The sequence below is a fragment of the Hemitrygon akajei genome, chromosome 1, assembly GCF_048418815.1.
Source record: "Hemitrygon akajei chromosome 1, sHemAka1.3, whole genome shotgun sequence".
Lineage (NCBI taxonomy): Eukaryota > Metazoa > Chordata > Chondrichthyes > Myliobatiformes > Dasyatidae > Hemitrygon > Hemitrygon akajei.
Genome location: NC_133124.1, coordinates 122,450,850 through 122,476,570, shown reverse-complemented (window position 1 = coordinate 122,476,570; position 25,721 = coordinate 122,450,850). Strand labels below are relative to the sequence as shown.

General features: G+C 39.1%; 1 protein-coding gene across 1 annotated transcript in view; it reads left to right on the top strand.

The window, feature by feature from the left end:
- Positions 1 to 25,721, top strand: part of LOC140730503 (uncharacterized) — a 214,607-nt gene that overhangs the window by 44,630 nt on the left and 144,256 nt on the right. The window contains 4 exon segments of the mRNA XM_073051042.1: positions 9,613 to 9,786; positions 18,486 to 18,563; positions 24,038 to 24,049; positions 24,176 to 24,259. Coding sequence (XP_072907143.1) covers positions 9,613 to 9,786; positions 18,486 to 18,563; positions 24,038 to 24,049; positions 24,176 to 24,259 — 348 coding nt within the window.

The window sequence follows — 25,721 nt, the reverse complement described above, 5'->3', positions numbered from 1 at the left end:
AGCCCCATTGCTTTGTGGGCAGCCTCGGGAGAGACAAAGGCTACGGGAGTAAAGCCAGACAGAAAATCCAGAGCGGAGTCCCTCAGGCAGCTGGATGACACTGAACGTCCTTCTAGCAGCTCCTGCAGCCAAACACATTGCTTTGCTTTCCTTTGGTATACACAAGTGAGGCAAAGAGGGGGATTTCGATGACTGGCATCTCAGGATCTCCATACTTTCTGCCCAGGCTTGTGGTAATGATGATCATCACCCATTGTTCTTTGAGACAGATGGATACCATCATCATTATTATCGATAGGATAAATGCAAACAGGATATCTCCATTGAGCAACATACACAAAATGCTGGAGGGACTCAACAGGCCAGGCAGCATCTACGGAAAAGAGTACAGTCGACGTTTTGGGCCGAGACCCTTCGTCAGGACTGTGAAACCTGAGGGGGCACTTCTTCATTCGGAGGGTGGTGAGAGTGTGGAACGAGCTGCTAACGGAAGTGGTGGATGGGGTTTGATTGCAACATCTTAAGAGAAGTTTGGATGAGTACTTAGATGGGAGGGATATTGAGGGTGTGGTCCAGGCCCTGGTCAATGGGAGAAGGCAGCACAGCAGCTTGGTATGGACTAGATACACCAATGGGCCTGTTTCTGTGCTGTAGTGCACGAGATGAGGCCTTCCGTTGGTCAGGATGTTGCTTCCCAGCTGTCGATGTGATACCAACACAAGACAGCACGATATGGAGAGCAACCTGTTGCTCATGTTGCAAACTCCTTCTCTTCATGCAGTTGATGAATCCAAACGAATAGCAGGGATGGGTACAGTTTGGCACCAGTCAGCATTGAACTCACTGTGGGTCTGCCCTAGGGATTCCAGCTCTGGATTTTTCCACAGGATATATTCCTTCTTTTTCAATTAAAAAAAAATTATTATCATCCAAAATAATGAGTACATCGAAGTAGGTAACACTTACAATGTCTCAAAGGGGGAAAAAAAACAATGTTTTAAAGATTGAAAAATATGGTGACACAAAAAGAAAAGAAAAAAGACCCTACTAAAGTAAAGTGAGAAAAAAAAGAACCCATTAGGTGCTCAACCCTGGAGCCATGCGTCATACAAAAAGCTTCTAAAGATAAACGTCAAACCACCAGCAAAAAAAATTATACCAAAATTTACAATTAGATCGTGCAGGAAATCTATCAATTAACTCAAGTGGTAGTAATGAACAAGTGAACCCCATCTTTTCTCAAAACCAAACATAGGTTCAAAGGTTCGACTACTAATTTTCTCCAAACTAAGACATAACACCACTTGAGAGAACCATTGTGACAGAGTGGGAGCTGAAGTATCCTTCCACTTCAACAGAATGGCCCTCCTAGCTATCAATGTAACAAACACAATAACATGTTGGTCAGACAAAGGAATACCATGGATATTTTGAGGAATTATTCCAAAGAGCACAGTTAATTTGTTAGGTTGCAAGTTAATTTTAAGTGCTTTAGAAATTGTAGAAAAAAACTGACTTCCAAAACTGTTCCAGTATAGAACAAGACCAAAACATGTCTCGGTTTTACATCTATCACAATAACTATCAACGTTAGGAAAGATTTTAGACAATCTCTCCTTCGTCAAATAGTAATGATGTACAATTTTAAATTGAATCAGTGAATGACTAGCACAAATTGAAGAAGAGTTAACCAACTTCAAAATCCACATCCAGGATATATTCCTGATGTCTTCCTCAAGGCAGCAGATATTTGAGATCAGTTTTTCTTTTCCTAGATGAGCTGTGAGTGCCATCTGCCCACAGTCAACTGGGTTTAACGAACCAGTGGCCCACCCTTGCCTCTTCTCCTGTCAGTAGAAACTGGTTCATCGGGCTTAGAAGCTAAGCCCCACGTGAAGGCCAGGAGCTGGACTTGATTGTCAGAGGCTATTTAAGATGCACACCATTTGGAGCATTTGACAGGTAGTGGGAGCTTATCCCCATTACCATCCTGTCTGTAACAAACTGACGTGCTCTATGAATTTGATATGAAAGATGATTAATGTTGGAGTTGTAGTATCTGGATGTGCTTGGCATGTGTATCTGCTCAACCATCAATACCCATATGACTGACTACTTCCAAATCTCAACGAGTATCCCTCCCACACTCCCTAATTTCCAACCACATTTTGGCATGCTTACTGGCTGGCCAGTCAGAGCCTTCTCTAGTTAATAATGTGGGGCAATCGATGAAGGCTAGCTTATCTAAGGTTGGCAAGCATTAAACATATTTTATACTGATTCTCCAATCAGTGCAGGAACTATAAACATTTAGACTTAAACATTTACTTTAAATGAAATAGTGAATGAATCAGCTTAAGCCGTTTTGGGTTTAAGTGATGAAAATCATTCTTCTCAAAGTAAAGTTCCTCCATGTAGTGCATTTGGCATTGCTCTTAATTTGACAAATGATGGCTGAACAGATGGGATATGTATATCATTTGACATTTTCTAAGCTCAAGATTTAAAATCGGTACATGACCTGATATCGTAGGAAGTGTTGACAATGCTGTAATGAAGTTGGGCATACTGTCCCTTGTTTTTTTAACTGATAGTGAGTTTTTTCTTTATATTTGTCCTGTAATCCTGTCTTGGTGTGTTCAGTGCCAGTGGTGCAAAGTGGAAAAATATTCCATTCACCCACCACGCTATTACTCTAAATATGATCGGTAATGGACTCTTTCAGTTGCAAGGAAACATGTCAAGTTCCAATATGTTGACCAAGTATAGACATACTATGTGGAAAATTCCAAAATGCAGACTTGTGTTCTTTGGCAATACAATAAAAAGATCCCTTACTTTAAAAATGGTGGTTGAAACCTTAGTTTTTTTGGCAATTATTATTTGTTGCTGAAATTAATTTGCCAAATAAACAGTTGCACTACATATGTTTTTGATGATAAAGGATGCGAAGGGAACTCACTGAATCGGGTTTATTATCATTGACCTAAGCTGTAAACTTAATTTTTTTTGTGGCAGCAGTACAGTGAAGACATAGCAAATTACTATAAATAAATAAGTAGATACATAGTGCAAAAGGGGAAGAGCAAAGCAGTGTTCGTGGACTATTCAAATATCTGATGGCAGAGGGGAAGAAACTGTTCCTGAAGCGTGGACAATCGAGTCGCAGTGGGTTTATGGAAGACCTGTGCCTGATGCCAAATTATCAGGGCTATCATATAACTAGATGACAAGTTATTGGAGCTCTACTAATTGAAGGACTAGATGTTCACTTAAAAAATCAAACATTTTCCACTACCTTTTTCCCCCTAATTTGGAGAAGTAATGACTTGATGCATTGTTGCAAAAATTTTTTTATTGAGGGTATTTAGAGTTTTTACTCTGATCTTTCTTTTTCCATCTTTTTATTATCATTATTAATAACAACAAAATAAAATTGATACATAGATAATGAGATTACACACATACATATTTCAACTAACTATAAAAGATTACAAGAACAATGATTACAGTATAAATGAGTATTCCCACATCGTAAATGATACAATATACAAATAGACAAGGCAAACCTAAGTGTATCATAATATAAAATAAAAAAAGAAAAATAAAAAAAGAAAAAAAATCATTGTGCAAAAAACTAATCTAAAAATCTAATAACTAATAGAAGAGAAAAAAACAAAAAAGAGAAAAAGAAAAATAAAAAAGAGAAAAAAGGGCTGTTTATAATATCTCACAAAAATACAAAATCATCAGTGTCGTCAACTCCGATCCTCTTGACATATATGCAATCAAAACTGGAAAATCAAATAGGCCTGGAACAGGGTCCTATTACATCATATGAAAATATTGAATAAATGGTCTCCATATCTTTTCAAATTTAGTAGAAGTGTCAAATACACCACTTCTAATTTTTTCTAAATTTAAACATAACATAGTTTGAGAAAGCCAATGAAATACAGTAGGAGGATTAATTTCCTTCCAATTCAACAAAATAGATCTTCTAGCCATTAGTGTAAGAAATGCAATCATTTGACAAGTGGAAGAAGATAAATGAAGTGAGTCCATCATTGGTAAACCAAAAATTGCGGTAATAGGATGGGGTTGTAAATCAATGTTCAATACCACAGAGATAATATCAAAAATATCTTTCCAATATTTTTTCAAAAGCGGACACGACCAGAACATATGAGTTAGAGACGCTATTTCAGATTGACATCTATCACAAATAGGATTTATATAGGAATAAAAATGAGCCAATTTATCCTTGGACATATGAGCCCTGTGTACAACCTTAAACTGTATTATTGAATGTTTAGCACATATAGATGATGTATTAACTAATTGAAGAATTTTATCCCAATTCTCAATAGGAATAATAATGTTGAGCTCTCTTTCCCAATCATTTTTTGTCTTATAAAGGGGCTCTGAACGTATCTTCATAATTATATTATAAAGTTTTGATATAAGCCCTTTCTGAAAGGGGTTTAATTCAAACAAATTCTCCAAAATGCCTGAAGCCACAAAGTTTGGAAAAGTAGGAAGTACAGTATTGAAAAATTCCTAATCTGTAAATATCTAAAAAAATGAAATCTAGGCAAATTATATTTATTAGATAACTGCTCAAAAGACATAAAACAATTACCCAAAAATAAGTCAGAAAATCGTAGTAATCCTTTAGTCTTCCAAGCCAAATAAGCTTGGTCTATAATTGAAGGGTGGAAAAAACAATTGGATACAATAGGAATATTTAAAACAAACTGAGTCAACCCAAAAAATTTCCGAAATTGAAACCATATACGTAACGTATGTTTAACTATCGGGTTGTCAATTCGTTTCGGCAATTTAGAAAGAGCAAAAGGGAGAGAAGTCCTCAAAATAGAACCCAGTGCAAAACCTGGTACCGATTTAATTTCCAGGCTCACCCAATGAGGGCTAAAAGATCCATCCCAATCTTTCAACCAACATATCAAATATCTGATATTAACTGCCCAATAATAAAATCTAAAATTAGGCAATGCTAATCCACCTTCCTTCTTTGCCTTCTGTAAGTATATTTTACCTAACCTAGGATTTTTATTCTGCCAAATATATGAGGAAATTTTTGAATCAACATTAGTAAAAAAAGATTTCGGAATAAAAATTGGTACCGCTTGAAAAATATATAAGAACTTAGGTAAAATAACCATCTTAATAGTGTTAATTTGACCTATCAGAGATAAAGATAATGGTGACCACTTAGTAAACAAGCATTTAATCTGATCAATTAAGGGTACAAAATTAACCTTAAATAAGTCTTTGTGGTTTTTTGTGATTTTAATCCCTAAGTAAATAAAAGAATCATTAACTAATTAAAAGGACCTGTCTATTTAAAGGAAACAATTCACTCTTATTAAGATTTAACTTATACCCAGAAAAATCACTAAATTGAGCCAACAATGATAAAACTACAGGATTAGATTTCTCAGGATTGGAAATAAATAATAATAAATCATCTGCATACAAAGATAACTTATGAATATCTGTCCCACGATAAATACCAAGAATACCCTGTGATTCTCTGATAGCAACTGCCAAGGGTTCTAAAGCAATATCAAATAATAGTGGACTAAGAGGACAGCCTTGTCTAGTGCCCCGAAATAAACGAAAAAAGGGAGATCTTTGATTATTAGTAAACACCGAGGCTACTGGGGTATGATAAATCAGTTTAATCCAGGAAATGAATGTCGGACTAAAATTAAACTTCTCCAACACATTAAATAAGTATAGCCATTCAACTCTATCAAATGCTTTCTCCGCATCTAATGAAATAACACATTCCGAAATATTATGTGAAGGAGTATACACAATATTCAATAACCTCCTAACATTAAAAAAAGAATAACGATTTTTAATAAAACCGGTTTGATCCTCCGAAATAATTTGGGGTAATACCTTCTCCAATCTAGATGCAAGTAACTTGGAAAAAATCTTGGAATCTACATTCAGTAAGGATATTGGTCTATAGGATGCACAATCAGTAGGGTCTTTATCTTCCTTCAATATTAAAGAAATAGAAGCTCTATAAAAAGATTGTGGCAAATTGCCCAATCTAATTGCTTCTTCAAAAACCTTATATAACCAAGGAGAGAGAGTAGCGGAAAAACATTTAAAAAAATCTGCTGTATACCCATCCGGACCAGGTGCTTTCCCTGAATTCATGGAAGAAATAACCCCTTTGATTTCTGCATCAGTCATAGGAGTTTCCAATATTGAAAGATCCTCTGGTGATAATCTTGGGAAATTCAATTTCCCAAGAAAATCACACATGGCACTGCCATCCTGAGGAAATTCAGAATGATACAGGGAAGTATAAAAATCTTGAAATGATTTATTTATCTCATCATGGTTAATTGTCAAATCCCCATTTTGCTGATGGATCTTAGTAATTTGACGTTTAACCAAAGCATTCTTCAATTGACTAGCTAATAGTTTACCCGATTTATCACTATGTATATAAAAATCAGATCTGGACTTCATCAGTTGATTTTCAATCGAAGATGTAAGTAATAAACTATATTCTGTTTGAAGTTCAACCCTTTGTTTGTAAAGCTCCTTACTAGGAGTAATCAAATATTTCTTGTCAATCTCTTTAATTTTATCAACCAATAAAAGAGTTTCCTTCTTTATGCATTTTCTCAGACCAACAGAGTAAGAAATAATCTGTCCACATATATATGCTTTAAAAGTGTCTCAAAGTGTTCCGTAAGAAATATCTTCCATGGAGTTGGTTGAGAAGAAGAAATCGATCTGTTCATTCATAAATTTAATAAAGTCCAGATCTTGCAATAAGGTAGAATCAAACCGCCATTGTCTAGCATTATGAACTGTGTCAGTAAATTTAATAGAAAGTTTTAATGGAGCATGGTTAGAAATAACTATACTATCATAATAACAACCATTTACCGAAGGAATCAAACAAGAGTCAATACAAAAATAATCAATTCTCGAATAAGAATGATAAACATGTGAGAAAAAAGAAAACTCTTTGTCCTTAGGATGCCAAAATCTCCAAATATCAAAAATTCCATTATCAGTCAAAAAAGAGTTGATACAAGTGGCCAACTTATTGGGTACAGTCTGAGTAGATATAGATTTGTCCATCAAAGGATTTAAACAACAATTAAAATCACCACCCATTATTAACTTATATTCATTTAGATTAGGTAAAGAAGTAAATAAGGACTTAAAAAAATCAGGACAATCCACATTTGGAGCATAGACATTAACCATAGCAACCTTTTTATTAAAAAGTAAACCCTTAATTAACAAAAATCTACCATTCGGATCCGAAAAGATATCATGTTGGACAAATGTAATAGAGGAGTCAATAAAAACTGAAACTCCCTTTCCTTTGGCATTTGAATTCGAATGATACTGTTGACCCTGCCAAAACCTAAAAAAGCGATAGTTGTCCTCCTTCCTCACATGAGTTTCTTGTACAAAAATGATATGAGCATTAAGTCTTTGGAATACTTTGAAAATCTTCTTTCATTTAATCGGATGGTTTAAACCATTAGTATTCCAAGAAACAAAATTAATGGTCTGAGCCATAGTTCTAAAATCAACCCTTTGGTATAAAAAGGGTTAACCAAATTACAAACTCATGCCCCCAGAAGAGGAACAAAAATAAAAAGCGGACCCGGAAGTGACGACATCACGGACATATTTGTAGTTCAAAATTAGCCCAAATGAAAAAACTAAAAAAAACTGGTAGAAAAAATATAGAATTAGAAAAAAACCACCCCCTCCCACTCAAGAAAGAGAAAAAAACCAGAGCCAAAAAAAGTCCGGGAAAAAGAAAAAATGAAACTAACACTACCCCCATATCAGCGGAAGACCACTCCGTATATAAAGGATATATATTAAAAAAACCACCCAAACTTTAAAAATTATAATCACTATACTAGAACCAGACTTCTTAATATAATTGGTAGTAGAAAAAAAAACGAAGAAAATATAATCACTAAAAACTTATAAATCGGGTTAAAACCCAAACAAACCAAAAAAATATTTAAACTGTGATAAGCGATGCATTGTAGGAAGAAGACAAGAGAAAAAAAAGCTCCATCTTAAAAAACACCAAAAATGTTTTATCAAAAAACCACCATCTTAGTAAAAAAGTATTCACCTTCGAAGGATTAAAAATACACCTTCGAAGGAACAGAAAATAGTCAGCGATACAGTATAATGATTAAAGTGTGTAAAACAAAACGATTAATATGTCGAAAGAACACTTTAACTTGAATATAAAGTGTAGAATAAACCTACACCAACAACCAGAAACAAAATCTGGTTTGGAGGATCAAAAACCATCTTACATGATCGAAATCACTCATTCATTCGGCCTGAGAGCCCATAGCAGTAGGGAAGTTCTCGTTCAGAAAACTTCTCGCTTCAAATGTAGAAAGAAAAACCCGGCGAGGAGCGTTCGGCGGAGAGATTCTGAGCTTCGCAGGGTATAAGAGCGCTGGCTTTAAATTTTTCTCATAACATTCAGACATCAGCGGTTTAAAAAGAAGTCGTGCCCTCATTACCTCAGGACTAAAATCTTCTACTAAACGGAAATTGTGATCTTGAAATTTAACCATTCCTACACGCCGAGCCACACGAATAAGTTGCTCTTTAACGTGTACATAATGGAACCAGACAATTACAACCGAAGGTTTAGCTGAAGCACTCGGTGATCGACGCATAATTCTATGCGTGCGATCAAGTAACGGCGGACTGTCTGGAAAAACAGACGGGAACGCATCCTTTAAAAGTTGAGCAAAATACTCCCTAGGGTCGTCTTTTTCGATACCTTCTGGGAGACCAAGTATACATAGGTTCTGTCTTCTGGACCGATTCTCAAAGTCGACACTCTTGGCTTTAAGTGTTTCTACCAGTTTAGTGGTCGAAAGTAAGTCCTGTTGCAATTTTTCAATTATCAAATCTCGTTTCCGAGCGTCTTCTTGCAGAGATGCGATAAGAACTTGCTGCTGGTTAATTACTGAATCCGTCTTATCCATATAATCTCGAAAAGCTTTTATATCTTGTTTAAAAATTTGTTGTTGTTCATCAAATTTTTTATCCAAAACCTCCAATAACAATTCATAAGTTAACTCAGTGCGTTGCAGTTGAGCTTGCTTCTTTCCATTACTGTTCGAGTTACGCCCAGGTTCTCGTCCTTTAGATCTAAGAGCCATTTCTGAGTACATATCTTCAAAAATTCACAATAAACTCTTAACGATAAGTCCAAAAAATTAGCAAGAATCTTTTGTTGTAGGTAAAAATAAGTTGAATAAGGGTGATCAAAGGTTAAAAAAAGTAAAGGTTATGGAGCGAATCTAAAACAGTACTCACTCCATGAGCGTCTCCCGCTGACTCCCTGTTTTTACTCTGATCATAAAGTGGATAAAAGGAAATTATGGTGATCAATGGTAGCCTTCTAAAGGGCGTTCTGAAGTATAGTGTGGTAATGAAATAAAAAGATGCTTTTGCTTCTTAACTCAGACACTATACTGGCTGTACAATTAGAGTAAGATTTCAGAGGGTTTCCAATTTTAATTCAGTTTATTTCTGCTATAATTATAGGAATTGTTCGATGAAGACTGGCATCAATTAAAGCTACTGATACTAGAAATGAAGGTCACTTGTTTCTTAGATGGCATGGAAATTCAGAACCGAAATCTTGAGCAAGTTATTCCTATATACATAAATGGAAAGACCCAGGTGGCTAAACTTGTGAAAAGAGACACATCTGTGCCCGTAAGTAAAAGTGCTGCTCATATTATTTGCTTTGTAAGTAATCATTTCTATTTACTAAGATGATTAGGAACATGTATGTGTTTGGTATCTAATGGTGCATATATGCAAAAAAATGCTGCAAGTGCTGGAAATATTGGAAATAGTAAGCAAGTCCGGTGGCATCTGTGGAGAGAAATTAGTTTAATGTCTCAGGTCATTCATCTTTTATCAGAATTGAAAAATTAGGAAAACAAGCATGTTTTGATATGCAGAAGGTGAAAGGGTTGTAAAGAACAGAGGGAATGACTGTGACAGGATGCAGACCAAGATTATCTGTTGGGATATGCATGTTATTGATTCTGGTGGTGAACGTTGTCATTGCAGCTGATATGTCCACAGAGGTGTGTTCTGAGGGAAATGAATGACAGCACCAGGTAGAAAGTAAAGCAAAAACAATGCTGTAAGTGTAATGCCAGAGCAGTGCCTTTCCTGAAGATAGGAAATAACAGAGATTTGGAAATACTCAACAGGTCAGGTAGCATCTATGGAGAGAGGAGAAGAAACATGACCTAATGTTACAAATAATGGCAGTAGCATAGTGGTTAGCATCATGTCGTTACAGCAGTATTAAGCCAGCATTGCTTCTAGTGGGCTTGCTCCCTGGCATCTGGAACATGGGACACGAGACAGAAATGACTGGCACACCTTGGTTAAACTTGCTCGCTGCAACTTAGAAGATAGGTATCACATGGACCTGGAGACCACCTGACAGAGGAGAAAAGCAGCAGCAACAGCTGTGCCTGTGGAATCAGGACGACTCCAAACTCCCTTGTCCTATCACGAACATCTGTGGCATTCAAGAATTGGCTTTCACAGTCACCTCCGAACAACCATCAGATGAGCCACACAAACACAATTGTCATTGTTGAAATTGACAGATAACTAACATTCCAGTGATAGCTGTGAGATCAGGGTTCAATTCCCACCACGGTCAGTAAGGAATTTGTACATTCTCCCCATGGCCACATGGGTTCTTCCGAGTGCCCCGGTTTCTTCCCACTTTCCAAAGACGCATGGCCAGAGTTAGCAAGCTTGAGGCATGCGACGTTGGAGTCACAAGCATGGCAACACTTGCAGGCTGCTGATTTGATTTAATGCAAGCGATGCATTTCACTGAATGCTTTGACGTACGTGACAATTAAAACTAATCTTTAATCTTTAAATGCTTTTGTCAACTTTGTCTCCCTACACCAAAATACTTTTGGCTCTATTCGGGCATCATTTATCAAAAGCTGCAGCGAGTTTTCCAGACCAATAGTGTTTTCTAGTTCCAAATTTTCCTGTTACCTCTGCTTTGTGCCAAACTTTCTTTCGCAGCATTTCCATCAAAGTGATTTAGATCAAGAAGTGACCAAGCAATTTCATACTCAACTAGGCCAAAACAACTTGAAATGATAAAACAGCAGCCAATCACTGAAGTAAGGTCTTTTTGATTTCGCAAAATGCAGAACACATTACTGCTTGTTCCATAGTGCAGTGGCACAGATAGTGGAGCTGCTGCCTCTAAGCTCCAGAAACCTAGATCCAACCCCAATCTCAGGCGTTGTCTGTGAGGAGTTCACATGTTCTCACCGTTCCTTTGTGGGTTTCCTCAAGATGCTTTAGTTTCCTCCTGCAGCCTAAAGATATGCAGATTGGTAAGGTACCTGGACACTACTATTGCACGTAGTTTTGTAGACGGATGTTAGACGCTGTGCAGTGGAGTCACTTCTGGGGTGGTGACAGGATGGAGATGTTTAGAAGGAAGGTTGAAGGGTTTGTCCTGTGAGTCAACACAGGCTCAATGAACCAAAATGGCCAATTGATATGTGGTTAGGTAATAGTAATGACAATATCTTTTTCATGCACTTAATTCTTTATCTCTGACAATGGATGGCTAGAGGGAGCAAACTGCCTTCAGATAGAGAAATAAACAGTGGGCAAGAAGGTGAAGCTATGCAGTTTGGTAGAAAGCAATGAAAAAGAGGATATATCAGTAGCTGTTGTCATATTGAGGGATCTTCCATTGATAGCTTATCGGTTGCAAAGATTAAACATGTTGGTTGTTGGTTCAGAGATCGGTTTGACAGGCAAATGATATTTATGGCTCTATTACAAGACAGTTGAATAGTTGCAGACCTTTGTTTGAGGTGTCACCTTACGAAGTCTCAACTGAATGTAAAGAAATATCTACTTGCTTAGAGAGAGAGAGAGATTGATTTGTGTCTAATTACATGTGCTTATTAGCTTTAGGAGAATGACAGGTGAGATCATTCAGATCTTCAAGTTCCTGTAGCAGAGGCATTCAGAACAAAGCACTTAAGCAGCACGTTCTCAGGGTGAGGGCTCTTCTATTTAGGACTGAGTTGCTGACAAATTTCTTAATTCAAAGGGCCACTTTATTCTTAATTCCTCAGCGGAGGGCTGTGGATACTCATTTGTTGAGTGTGTTCAAGACTGAGAGGGAACTCAGGGAATTAAGAAATGGGATGGCCAAATAACTTTGAACGTGCGACGCAGTCAGCCATGGACTGGCAGAGTTAGCTTCAGGGACTAAATGATCTGCTGCTTTTCCTACTTTATCCCATTTGTGGTCTTGCAGACTTATGATGAATTGAAATTGGTCTCTTATTTTCATTTTTGTTGAACTATTGCATTTTCAAAGCACATTGCCTGTCTTTGTGATTTCCTTAAACCAGGGGTGTCAAACTCATTTTAGGTCACGGGCCGGATTGAGCAAAATGCAGCTTCGTGCGGGCCAGATCAGTCGGACGTGTGCAAACGCAGCTTTCGTTGCCTCCGTTTTTTCAGCCTGCTCTCATGTGTCTCAGTCTCTGCTATAACTACAAAGTGTTTCACTTTACAAATTCCGTTTCTTATGAAGAAGACTGCCGAGCAAGACTGCCGAATAAACACTAAAAACCCTGAAAACCTGGTACCTGAATAAACTCAGCATTAGCCATATCATACGCCTTAGGCGCTTCGATTACTGGGGCCAGCTTTAATAGAAATTAGATATTATCTCGCGGGCCAAAGATAATTCCACCGCGGGCCGAATTTGGCCCGTGGGCCTTGAGTTTGACATATATGCCTTAAACTGTTAATGTGTCTTATAATATAAGACTAGCACAAAATGGGGGGGGGGGGGAAGAAATCGCCATGTTCAATAGTTCAATAGGTACATTTAATGTCAGAGAAATGTATACAATATACATCCTGAAATTCCTTTTCTTTGCAAACATCCATGAAAACAGAGAAGTGCCCCAAAGAATGAATGACAGTTAAACGTTAGAACCCCTAAGACCCCCCCCAACACCCCCTCCCAGGGACAAGCAGCAACAAGGCAATGACCCTGACCCCACCCCACCAGAAAAAAAAGCATTGGCACCCTCCACCAAACACTCAAGCGTGCAGCAAAGCATCAATAAAGACACAGACTTGCAGTATCCCAAAGACTGCTCGTTCACCCGGTAATTCGACGCACCACAGGCTCTCTCTCTCCTTAATAAGGGAAAAAGAGGTGTCCCCATTTCACAGTGAGAGGGGAGACATAGCAAACAACTCGCTGATTTATGATGTTAGAAGTCTGTTGCGTCACTTTTTCCCAGCTCTGCACCCGGAGAATCGGCCCCGAGATTCAGGTCTCTGGACACACCGGCAGCAGCTAACCCACAGCTTCCGATGTTCTGTGTTCTTCTGCAATGCCTCAATCAGGGCACCGGCCTTTAATCAGCATGTCTCCAGAACCACGAAAACCTGGCACCATGAAGGCACGCTGGTCTTCCAGGCCGCGTCCTTGGGGTATCAAAAAGAGGCCGGTCGTGAGGCTCTGAGAGCGGGTCCCATTCCCGCAAAGAACCAAAGTCCAGGTTGAGGTCTTCAAAAGAACCTTGAAAAGGGGTAAAAAAGAGATACTAAAGAAAGAAATAGAGCGGTTTTCTAAAATACAAGCAAAGGAGTCGCTGTTTAGTGCCATCTTATCTGCAGAAAGGTCCACTTTCTATGATTAGATAGTATTGTATATTGTGCATTTGTTAGCAGACCTGAAGGTAACTCTCATTGGATGTGGATATGCCAGTGGGAATATGGGAAGGGGCTTTTAAATTTGAAATTTGGCACTGTATTCTTTTCTCAGTAGTTACCGAAAGCATAAACCAATCTGTGGGTCAAGAACTTTGCTGACAGGGACAGTGCTTATTGGCCATCCCTGCGCCGCTCCCTTGAACCACTGCAGTCTTTCTGGGCAAAAGTGTTCTCACAGTGCAGAGCAGGGTTGCAGACCTTGTCTATAATGACAATGTAGGAAAGGCAAGCATTTCCAGGCCAAGTTGATGTGTGACTTGGAGGAAGACCTGCTGGTGTTGCCTTGCACCTGCTGCCCTTGTCCTGGTGTCAGTGAAGGTTGAGGATTTTGGACGAGCTAGGAATAAAGAAGCTGAATTAAACCGCTTGAATGGGAGGAGTACTTTTCTCAATAACCTGACAACAAAGAAGGCAGTTAGTTTAATTCATCATGTTCATATTACTCTCAAAGGGATCCCACTCCCCACTAATCAACTCCTCATCAGGTTCCATCACCCTCCTGCACACGAAGGACAACTTACCGTGGCCAGTTAACTTCCCAATTGGCAAGCCTTTGGGACATGAGAGGAGTCTGGTGCACCTGGAGGAAAACTATATAGTCGCAGGGAGGATGTCCAACTTCAGCACAGCGTCAGAGGTTAGGATTGAACTTGGGACACTGAAGGTGTGAGATAGCAGCTAAGTACACCATTGTCCTGCCCTGTAAATGGGCTGTTTGATTGTACTCTACTGCCATTCAGGTGTTTACTTTGAGGTTTGTACCCTGGAACATTTGGACAGCAAAGATGCATTCATCAGGGTGCTCTTTATCAACTACAGCCAGCATTCAATACTAATCAATAAGCGACAAGACCTTGGTCACAATACCTCATTGTACAAATAGATTCTTGATTTCCTCACTTGTAGACCCCAGTCAGTTCGGATTGGCAACAACATCTCCTCCACAATCTCCTTAGGCACACAGCCTTGCTTATCAGTTTGTCATACTAGCAGGCACAGAACACAGCAGCCGGTGCAGTCGTCACAGCCTCAGTACCATGGAGAACAAGAGAAATCTGCTCTCATCCCGGCCGACACCCTGTCTTTTTAGTCCACCTGAGCCGGCATTTAAATTGACCAAACAATGGAACAGCAAAAGGCTCCAGGCCCTGGAGAGAGGAGTGAAGATCACGGAGAATGAGTGAAATCTGCTTTCGCCTCTGATCTGTGCGAACGTTTAAATTGTCTAAATAGTGGATCGTACCCCACTCTAGGACCCGGCTGCTGCGAAAGGCTCGGACCTAGATCACACTGCCCAGCAACTTGATCCGGGCACAGATTCTGTCACCCAGCGTGAAGCTGCTCTCAAGCTCTTCAAATCAGCTCGGTGCCCAGAATGATCCAACTTCGCTCCTGGACCAGTTGTATAGGCACCAAATCTCTGCCTGGGCCCCAATATCTCATCTCGGTGCCCAGAGTGATACAGCTTTGCTTTCAGACCAGCTGTACTGGCATCGGAACTCCATCTGCAACGACTCTGCAACACGCCATCTTGGGTCATCCACTGAACTTACTCCACCATCGCTTATCCCTTTTGTTGTTGGTGGTGATAATTTTAAACCATTTACCTCAGGAAAAGTATTGTTAGTGATATTTTTAGTCAGATTTCTTTGCTTTTTGACTACCAGGAAGCTGTCATACACGTTCGGTTGTGGTACCCAAACTGGAAGCCAGACCCATTGATTTATGAGGGCCAATGAGCCAAAAGCTTTCTTTATGGCCCTATCTACCTGTGATGCCACTTTCAATGAACTTATGGACCTGTATTCCCAGATCCCTTTGTCCTACCACACCCATCAGTTCCCTACCTTTTCCTGTGTAAGACCTACCAAAGGTCTTTGGTCCACCAAACTGCAGAACCATGCACTTGTCTGCATTAAATTCCATTTGCCATTTTTCAGTCAACTTTTCCAGCTGTTGCAGATCCCCCTGCAAGCCATGATAGCCTTCCTCACTGTCCACTACACCCCAGTCTTGGTGTCGTCTGCAAATTTGCTGATCCAGTTAACCACATTGTCATTAAGATCATTGATATAGATGACAAACACAAGTATGTTGGTTCCTCTGGTTCTGTGGTTGATGTGTTGGTGGAAGTTTGTTGGGGACTTCATGCTGGCCTGATTGAAGTCGTTTCCCTCCCACCCGTGATGATTGGAGAGACAAGAGGGTGTGCTGTCATACACCTGTTGATCACGGTGCTCTGTGCTGATGTTTGACAGGGATGGAATGTATACCAGTGTTGCAGTGGAGAACTTTGTCAGGAGATCCAAGTCGAGGGAACAGGGGTTAGACAGAATTGCCACATCCATCCACCATGAGTTAATCATGAAGCAAATGCCACTGTCAGTGCCTTCATTTGATGTTGCCATCCAGTCCGTGTGGTGGATAGTGAAGCCCTCAGGCTGGAGTGCTGTGTCAGGGATGAGCCACGTCTCTGTGAAGCAGAGTATAAAGCAGTCCATGATTTTCCTCTGGTACTGCAGTCTTGTTCTGAGGCCTTCAATTTTATTTTCCAGAGACATCACATTAGCTAAGAGGATGATGGTGAGGGGGACTCTGCACTTCAGTTTCGGCTGGAGTTCTTCCTGGCAGCTATGATTTCTGAGGAAATAACGGTGTTCCCTGAGCCTCCAGCAGATGCATTCACTTCCTGGGTGCTCTAGAGTTCTGGGTCTTTTGATTCTGAAGATTTAGAAAAGTTGAAGCAGGGTTACTTAGTGTAGTCTGTGTTGCTAAATACTTCAGCTGTAGTAGTTATAAATGGGAATACAGTGGATTCTGGTTAATTGGGTCATCCATTAATCAGGCAGTCACTTATTTGGAACAATTCTTAAAGAACAAAACTAATGACGAAAATTGTGGAGATTCCCTTTGTTTATTTGGGATACTATGCTGCTTAATTGGGGCAGGAAACTTGCTGAACAGGATCCAACTAAAGTCACTTGGTGTGGCCATTAGATGCTACGCCATGCTTGGAGTAAACAGTTCTTTAGTAGCGTCAGTTGCGTATGTTTGTGTCCATAAAACAGTGATATTTGTTCACTGATAGTTGGTGAGAAGTTAGCTTTCAGACAATATTGAACTGTTTCGCTTACCGAGGTTTCAAGCATTTGGGCTTGAAGATGCCAGAATCAATCAGGAGTGAAAAATGAAACAATTTCACTACTTCAACAAGTTAGGAGCTATGAAAAATTTGAAGGTATCGACAATCAACTTGAATATGAAAATGAAGATATGAAGGATACAGTCATCAGTAGCATGAAGGCAGTCTGTTATCTGCACTGGGTGCCTGCTCAGATTTTCTTCATTGTTTACGCTGGATGAATTCCTCTGTTGATAACTATTAGGAAGTAGACATAGTTTTATAGTACTGCTGTACCATTGGTAGTGTACTAATTTGTTCAGTATTTCAATTAAATACATAATTTGTTACTCATTTTGTCTTTTCTTTATACCTTTTTAACTACTTCAATAGAACTTCAGCTAATTGGGCCAAAAAACATTGGTCCTGATTTATCCTAATTAACCCGAATCCACTATACTTGATGATTCCCCCAGGAGCTGCCCACAAAAACTCACCCCTCTCTGGTGCCATTTTTTTGTGAGAAAACCTCTTTATAAAGTGGTTTTCTGAAAGAAATCTAAGTTAAGAGTACAGGGTTCTGATTGTGGCAACAGTGATTTGAATGCACACTGATGATCTCCCCAATAATCATCCATGATGTGGAGCAGATTAGAATGTTACCTTGATTGAATCCAGACTAGAATATTGGGACCACTTGTCCTCTAGTGGATAATTATTAGGAGTTGAAGTGGGAGAGGCAGGGAATGCCATTCTCAGGGTGACATTTAAATTTATTGCTGGAAGGAGTAACACCCAAAGAATGATTGGGTACAGGCAAATAAAATCTCCTCAGACTTCCAGGCCAGTAAAAATATGAATTTCAACTGACATTTTGATGACAAACTCTGCCATCTTCATCAGGGATGATGTCTGGGCATGTCTAATCCATTGGTATTTATTAGCTCATCGTCTGTCCCTCCTGATTGGTTAGTCCTCATCCAGTCAGGTTTCTGCTGTCCCACCTTATTTACAATCGAATTCTAGTTCTTACTTGGAGTGAGGCCTTGGTCTTTGTTAAGATTTCCCTCCAAATTGCTCTGTGATTTGGAACTCTGTTGCTACTTCTTTGTTGTCATTGGGTTTAGATTCTGAAATTTCCTACCCCACAGCATGTGGAAGCATCACTATCAGGCCAGCAGTGGTTGAAGAAGGTGGATCATCAATATCATCTGAAGGGCAATAAATGCCAGTAACCCCTATAATACCATGGTGAATAAACAGCAGTAACCACTATACCTGTAAGATAAATGAACAGTTACTCAGATTAATTTAGGACTGGGGAACGTTGGATAAAATGGCAGTGTGTTCTATTTTCCAAAGCCATAACATCCTTAAGCGGGTCTCTTGCATTTGAACTGCAGAAGCCATTTTCATTGGTGAGTGCTCTTCACTTGTTTGGTTCATGATGATGTTCTCTGTAACTTTTATTAACCAGATAGAAATACAGAAACTTAGACTCTACTGTGACCCAGGGCAAAGTGATCGGGAAACAGCGTGTGAGATCCCTTCTGTGGTGAGTAAACAGAGTGCCTAAGCCTTCGATACAAGCCGAAGCAGTCTGTCAAGCTGATTTTTCCATATTGAAAATTTTGTGGCTAATAGTTCTGCAGGAAGTTTTTTTTTGAAGGAGAGTTGCTTTAAAGTTACAATGAATTGATCCACTTGGTGTCCTGATTACAAGATGTTAGCTTGGGAACATGTTGGAGAGGTATATGTCATGTGATGACTGCAGGTGAACATCTAACCTGGCATTCCCTTCCAGTTATCATACAGACTTTATTCTGTCTATGTTAAAATAACAGAGTAAGATTATTTTCGAAGCTATGACTTTGAAGACAAACTGAAATAAAGGCATTTTTTTTTAACTCTTAACCATAGATGTGACTTAAATAATTTGATTTCAGTTTTTGTACATTAATCTGAAACATTTCACCTTTTCTTGCATTGCTTATTTTCACCTCCTAGTGAAAATTTGGCCAATGTTATAACAGGATTTACTTGCTGTGACGTGTTAACATCTCCCTATCAGGTCTAAAGTTGAATTTCCCCATGGGGATGAATAAAGTATCTATCTATCTATCTATCTATCTAAAAAGTTTGTCCGCAATTTGTGCCAGGGGGCCAGTCTGTAACCCAGATTGAAGCTATAATGGACCGAAACTATATGACTGAAAGCCATATGTCTTTGCAGCTTCTGTAGGGGAATTAACATGTTCTGCTTTTTTCCCTTTTAATGATTTTCCTTTTACCTGATCTTCACCCTGTCTCTGAGTTGGTGAATAAAAAAGAGAAGGCAGGTGATACAGGACTTTAAGGAAAGTCTCAGTACTAGAGGACAAGTTTTTTTTATGCAGGGAAATGCATGAAAGAATGACAGTTTAACTTGGTTAATTTCTTACAATGTTTGAACAGACCTCTAAGCATAAATTGTTTATAGATGATCAACACTGTGGTTAAGCTTCCAAGGTATTTTTTAGTCTGTCAGACCCTCAGTAGTTTTAGCCACAATAGAACATAGAACATAAAATAGTACAGCACATTACAGGCCCTTCGGCCCACAATGTTGTGCTGACCCTCAAACCCTGCCTCCCATATAACCCCCCACCTTAAATTCCTCCATATACTTGTCTAGTAGTCTCTTAAACTTCACTAGTGTGTCTGTCTCCACCACTGACTCAGGCAGTGCATTCCATGCACCAACCACTCTCTGAGTGAAAAACCTTCCTCTAATATCCCCCTTGAACTTCCCTCCCCTTAACTTAAAGCCATGTCCTCTTGTACTGAGCAGTGGTGCCCTGGGGAAGAGGCGCTGGTTGTCCACTCTGTCTATTCCTCTTAATATCTTGTACACCTCTATCATGTCTCTTCTCATCCTCCTTCTCTCCAAAGAGTAAAGCCCTAGCTCCCTTAATCTCTGATCATAATGCATATTCTCTAAACAAGGCAGCATCCTGGTAAATCTCCTCTGTACCCTTTCCAATGCTTCCACATCCTTCCTATACTGAGGTGACCAGAACTGGACACAGTACTCCAAGTGTGGCCTAACTAGAGTTTTATAGAGCTGTGTCATTACATTGCGTCTCTTAAACTCTATCCCTCGACTTATGAAAACTAACACCACATAAGCTTTCTTAACTACCCTATCTACCTGATCTACAATCACTAAACAAAAATTATATCCTAGACAAAAGATCAAAAATTAAACAAATGACGTGAGAAAATTGTTTTCTTTTATCACTAAGTGTGAGCAGATGTGTTCATCATCAGTGCATCATTCATTTCGACAGACTGCATTATGCAAAAGATTTAAAAAAAAAAGGGTGGCCAAATAACACAAATGTTGAGCGTTCAGCAGCCAAGAGCAAATGTTTCTCCAGAAATTTAGTTATTTATTACAGTTGTGCAGTTGTTAAGTTAGCCTAATATCAAGGCTTAAGAATATTCAGAAGTTTCTGTCGTCTCCTCCGAGGTACACAGATGTTCAACTTAAGATGATCCTCATTTTGATGGTAAGCATTTTGCAGGCAAATGTATAGTTAAAATAAACTAACAGGTAAACTGTTAAAGGATCCTTTTATTTAATTTGGTCTTTGTCAATGCAATTTTGGTGCCATTTAACTGAAATATAATTGCACCATTATTGTTCAAACAGAAAAAGCTGAAACCAGAATTACGAGTGATTGACCATCAAATGATCCATAACAGCTTTATGTTAACAGTATTTTGCACTTGTAACCAGAAAAGCACAATCCAGTTGTTTTTTAAAGGGGCCAACTCATTGAATAAAGACCAAAGACTGTGTAGCATTTGATAATGGACCCCATTTGAACTTGGATAACAATTAGAGGATGTTGCAATTGCATTCTTCATCAGCCAATTAAAACATTTCACAAATGGCAGATCTTTACAATGCCACTTCCTGATTGTAGAGAAATTTCAGGTGAAATAAGGTAGTAAAGATAAAAATTCCCGGTTGACACAAGAATGAAAAATAAATCATGGGTAACAAGTAAACATCTTTTGAAAACTTAAAATTTGCTTTGCATTTTTCCGTCTCTTCTTTTAACTTGTAGCTAGTATTTAGGTTCTATGACTAACCCAAAAAAAAAATTTAACTGGGCTGGTGAGTCCAATCCTGGTGGGCTTTGGAGAGAGGCCAGAGGAGGCTCACGAGAATGATTCTTGGAATGAAGGGTTAACATGAGGAGAATTTGATGACTCTGGGCCTGTACTCATTGAAGTTTAGGAAAATGGGGGGGGGGGGGGGGTGGGATCTTATTAAAACTTACCGACTATTGAAAGCTGTAGATAGAGTGGAGTGGAGCAGACCAGATGAGCCAAATGACTTAATTTTGTTCCTCTGTCTGATGTTCTTCAAATGGAAAAAAAGCTGCTAACAGTGTTTATTTTTAACATGGAAAAACATCCAAAGGTCTGTCAGTGAGTTGAGATGGAGTTGACACTGTCAAAAGAGAGATTCCACCAAAAACTTGAAGAAATGGCATAAAGGGAGCAGGTGTAGAGGCATCGAGTTTTAAGGAGGGAATTATGGACCATGCAACTTGGCAGCAGAAGACAGAGCAAGCAATGAGAGAAAGCCAACACGTACAAACAAGCTGGATGTACTCAGCAGGTCGGGCAGCATCTGTTGAAAGGAGCAGTCAATGGATGCTGCCCGACCTGCTGAGTTCATCCAGCTTGTTTGTACGTATTGATTTGACCACAGCATCTGCAGTGTACTTTGTGTTTAATGAGAGAAAGCCAGAGTTTATGAAGATTGTGGAAGTGAAACAGTGAATAAAATTAAATTCAAGGGCTGGAATTCTAAGTTTGAGAACATTAAAGGTCAGTGAAGGAAAGTTGGGAAGACAGTAAGCTGTGTGAAATAGGAATTGATTAATGAACATTGGATTCAGTGGGAGTTTAGGGACTGTTGGAGGCCTTTATGAATGGCATTGGAATAACTGTTGACAAGTGCATGGGCAGTTTGGATGGAGTGTGATAGTACCTATTGCAAAAGCTGGCCCATGATTTCTTAAAATGTTTTTATATATGCCTACAATGTTACTTATTTTGACTGCCAGAAGCATCTTTGGAAATTCTACCTGATTTTCTTTGTAATTAATCTAAAATTTGCAGGAATGGGAGCGGTTAAACAAAATGGTTAGACTGAGAATCAGACTCGGGTTTAATATCACCGACATATGTCGTGAAGTTTGAAAACTAGCGCATTTTCATTGTTACTATTTCCAATTCCCAGAGGTTATGAGGAAATTAAAGTTGGTTCCAAATTAGTCCAATTTGCTGATGAAGTTTTGAATTAGATACGTTATGAGGTTTCGTAAACACAGGAAACCTGAAAATGAAATTCATATCTGGTCAATTAATTGAAATGAATTATTAGAAAGCTAGGGTATTCAGCCAGAACAATTGAATGCAAGATCACAGAAATAATCTAAGTGAGAATATATGTCTATAATGGTTATGATCTTATTTGGAGAGAAAAACAAATACTCAAAGATATTGGATTAATCCTACATGTAAAAGAATAATGAAATTGATAGAAGAGCCTGCAGGATTAGAGGTGGCTTATTTCATGAGAATAGTTAGGGGGATAAATTACACCAAGGATAAACCAAGTTGATTTGCTCATTGATGACCAAATTCTCATTTAAATCCTTCTGTAATTATTGTTGGAATGGTAACCAAAATGTATTGCTTCCATTAAGCCAAGGCAAAAGAGCCAGGTGACACCTGTCTATTAGAGAGGTGAATTTAGAATAAAAATCATGGGAGCATCTTCACTCAGTGTGATGTTTACAATAAAATTTATTTTACAATAAAAAATATTACTTTACCTTAAAGTCATTAAAGGGAAATAATGAAGCTTTGCAAACTACATTCAAATGTCACGACAGGAGAGATAATCTAAGCAACACGTACTCAAAGGGCTGCTGGTTACCCATTTCATCTCTCATCCAATTTCCTGTTAAAACCCGCAGCAACAGATAGTCGTAAGATGTGACCCTCTTTATTCTCTTTGCTGGATATTATCCTGTCCTTATAGGATTCTCATAGCAAGCTCTGCAGTTGATAGTTAGTAATTGGTTTGTTATTGTGACGTGGACCGAGGTACAGTGAAAACTGTCTTCCATGCCATCCATACAGATCATTTCACTGCATCAGTACATTGAAGTAGTGCAGGGAAAAAGCGATAACAATGCAGAATATAGTGTTGTAGAGAAAGCACAGTGAAGGCCAACAAGGTGGAACGCCACAATGAGGTAGATTGAGGTCATGTCATGATTTCATCTTAAGGTACAAGAGGTGCAGTCTTATAACAGCATTATAGAAGCTGCCTGGTGGCATGTGCTTTTCAGGGTTTTGTAGCTTCTGCCCAATTGGGGGCTGGAGGTGGAGGTGGGGGAGAGAAAATGTTTTGCATAGAAGGGATTTCCAAGTTCCTCTCGGCATAAACATCACCAAGGACCTCACTCGGTCTGTACATACCGGCTATGTGGTTTAAAAAAAAGCACAACAGAGCCTTGTTCACCTCAGACGGTTGAAGAAATTCAGCATAGGTCCCCAAATCTTTTCTACAATGGCACAACTGGGAGCATCCTGACTGGCTGTATCACTGCTTGGTATGGGAACTGTACTTTCCTCAATCGCAGGACTCTACAGAGAGTGCTGTGGACAGCCCAGCACATCTGTGGATACGAACTTCCCACTATTCAGGACATCAAATTCCTAACAAAAAAAAAATGCTTTCATGGTAAATAAATTATTTTTCAAAAATGGCTCCATAAAATTGATGATTTCAGGTTTTTCAGATCATCATCAACATATAAATATTTTTGAGGAAATCTTGACTTCAGAATATCATGTAGCAATTGGATATTTTAGAGGTGTGTTTGTCACTATTATATCAGCTGCTTTAAATCTCTAACCACAGAACTAAAATTTCTTCTGTTTCCTTTTATTTAGGATGATGAGAGGGTGAGTACATTTTCAATGTGCTTTAGGAAGTATGAAAATTAAGTTTAAAACATTTTTAAATGGTAGTTTTCGTGCTTGCATAAGATGTGTTTAGGCTAAGAACTCTTTCTTTAAATTTTTGATTAGTGTCCACCTGAGAGAACGGCTCCCAAGACAGTTTGTGAGTGTCCAGCAGGTCCACCCGGTATTCCTGGTCAACAAGGACTGAAAGTAAGTTCACAGTTGTCACTTGCATCCACGTCTGATTACTCGTCCCTTGTGTATTGAGATGTAACTTTGGCTGAATTTATGGTTTTATCAATGTGTTCTGTGGAAAATCTTGCCACACAAGGTAGTGCATGCTGGGAGAGAGCATTCTTATTTGTAATGGGAGTACAGACCATCTCCAGGTTTATAGAGGTTATCGTCATGTGCACAAGTACAGGTTTGTGCAGGTGCAATGGGAAAAAAAATATTTGTAGCAGCTTCACAGACTCGTAATACAGAGTCATAGTCATTGAAAACTACAGCACAAAACAGACCCTTCAGCCCATCTAGACCCTGCCAAAACATTTAAACTGCCTAGTTCCATTGACTTGCTCCTGGACTATAGCCCTGCATACCCACTCCTATCTATGTACCTATCCAAACTTCTCTTAAACATTGAAACCGAAGTCGCATCCACTGCTTGTGCTGGCAGCTCGTACCACTCTCTCCCACCTTCTGAGTGAAGAAGTTTCACCTCATGTTCCCTTTAAATATTTAATTCTTTCACCCAGAACCTATGACCTCTAGCTGTAGTCTCACCCAACCTCAGTGGAAAAACCCTGCTTGTGTTTACCCTATCTATGCCCTTTATAATTTTTGTATACCTCTACCAAATCTCCCTTTAATCTTCTATGTTCTAGAGAATAAAGTTATAACCTATTCGGTCTTTCCTTACAACTCACATCCTCCAGTTCCGATAATATCCTTATAAATTTTCTCTGTATTCTTTCAACCTTACTTGCATCTTTCCTGCAGAAAGGTGACCAGAACTGCACAATACTCCAAATTAGGCCTCACCAGTGTCTTGTATTACTTCAGCATTTCATGCCAACTCCTGTACTCAATACTTAGATCTTCGAAGGCCAATGTGCCAAAAGTTTTTTTTTTACCTATTCACCTGTGGCACCACTTTCAATGAATTATGGACCTGTATTCCCAGATCCCTTTGTTCTACTGCACTCCTTATTGACCTACTGATCCCTGTGTAAGACCCACCCCAATTAATATCCGACAGAACAAATAAAAATCCATTTTAGTGCAAAGTGATCACAATGTTGCTAAATTGTACTGATTATGGATTTGCTGGTTAGTTGAAAGGAAGAACTGTTACTGAATCAGATGGTGTGGGACTTCTGATTTCTGTACCTCTTCCCCGATGGTAGCTGCAAAAATATGGCATTGCCTGGGTATTGGGGTCTTTGTGGCAGGATCTCCTGTAGATACTACCAATAGCAAGGAGGTGCCAATATGTATTAGGCAGAGTCCACTGTTCTCTGCAGCTTCCTGCATCCTGTGCATTGGAAATGCTGTACCAGAGCATGATGAAACTTTGAACCTTAACCCTCAAGGAAGTGTTAATTGGGCACATGAGAGAGGAGAGATGACAGGAACATGAGGAAATAGAATGAATGGATTACATTCAATG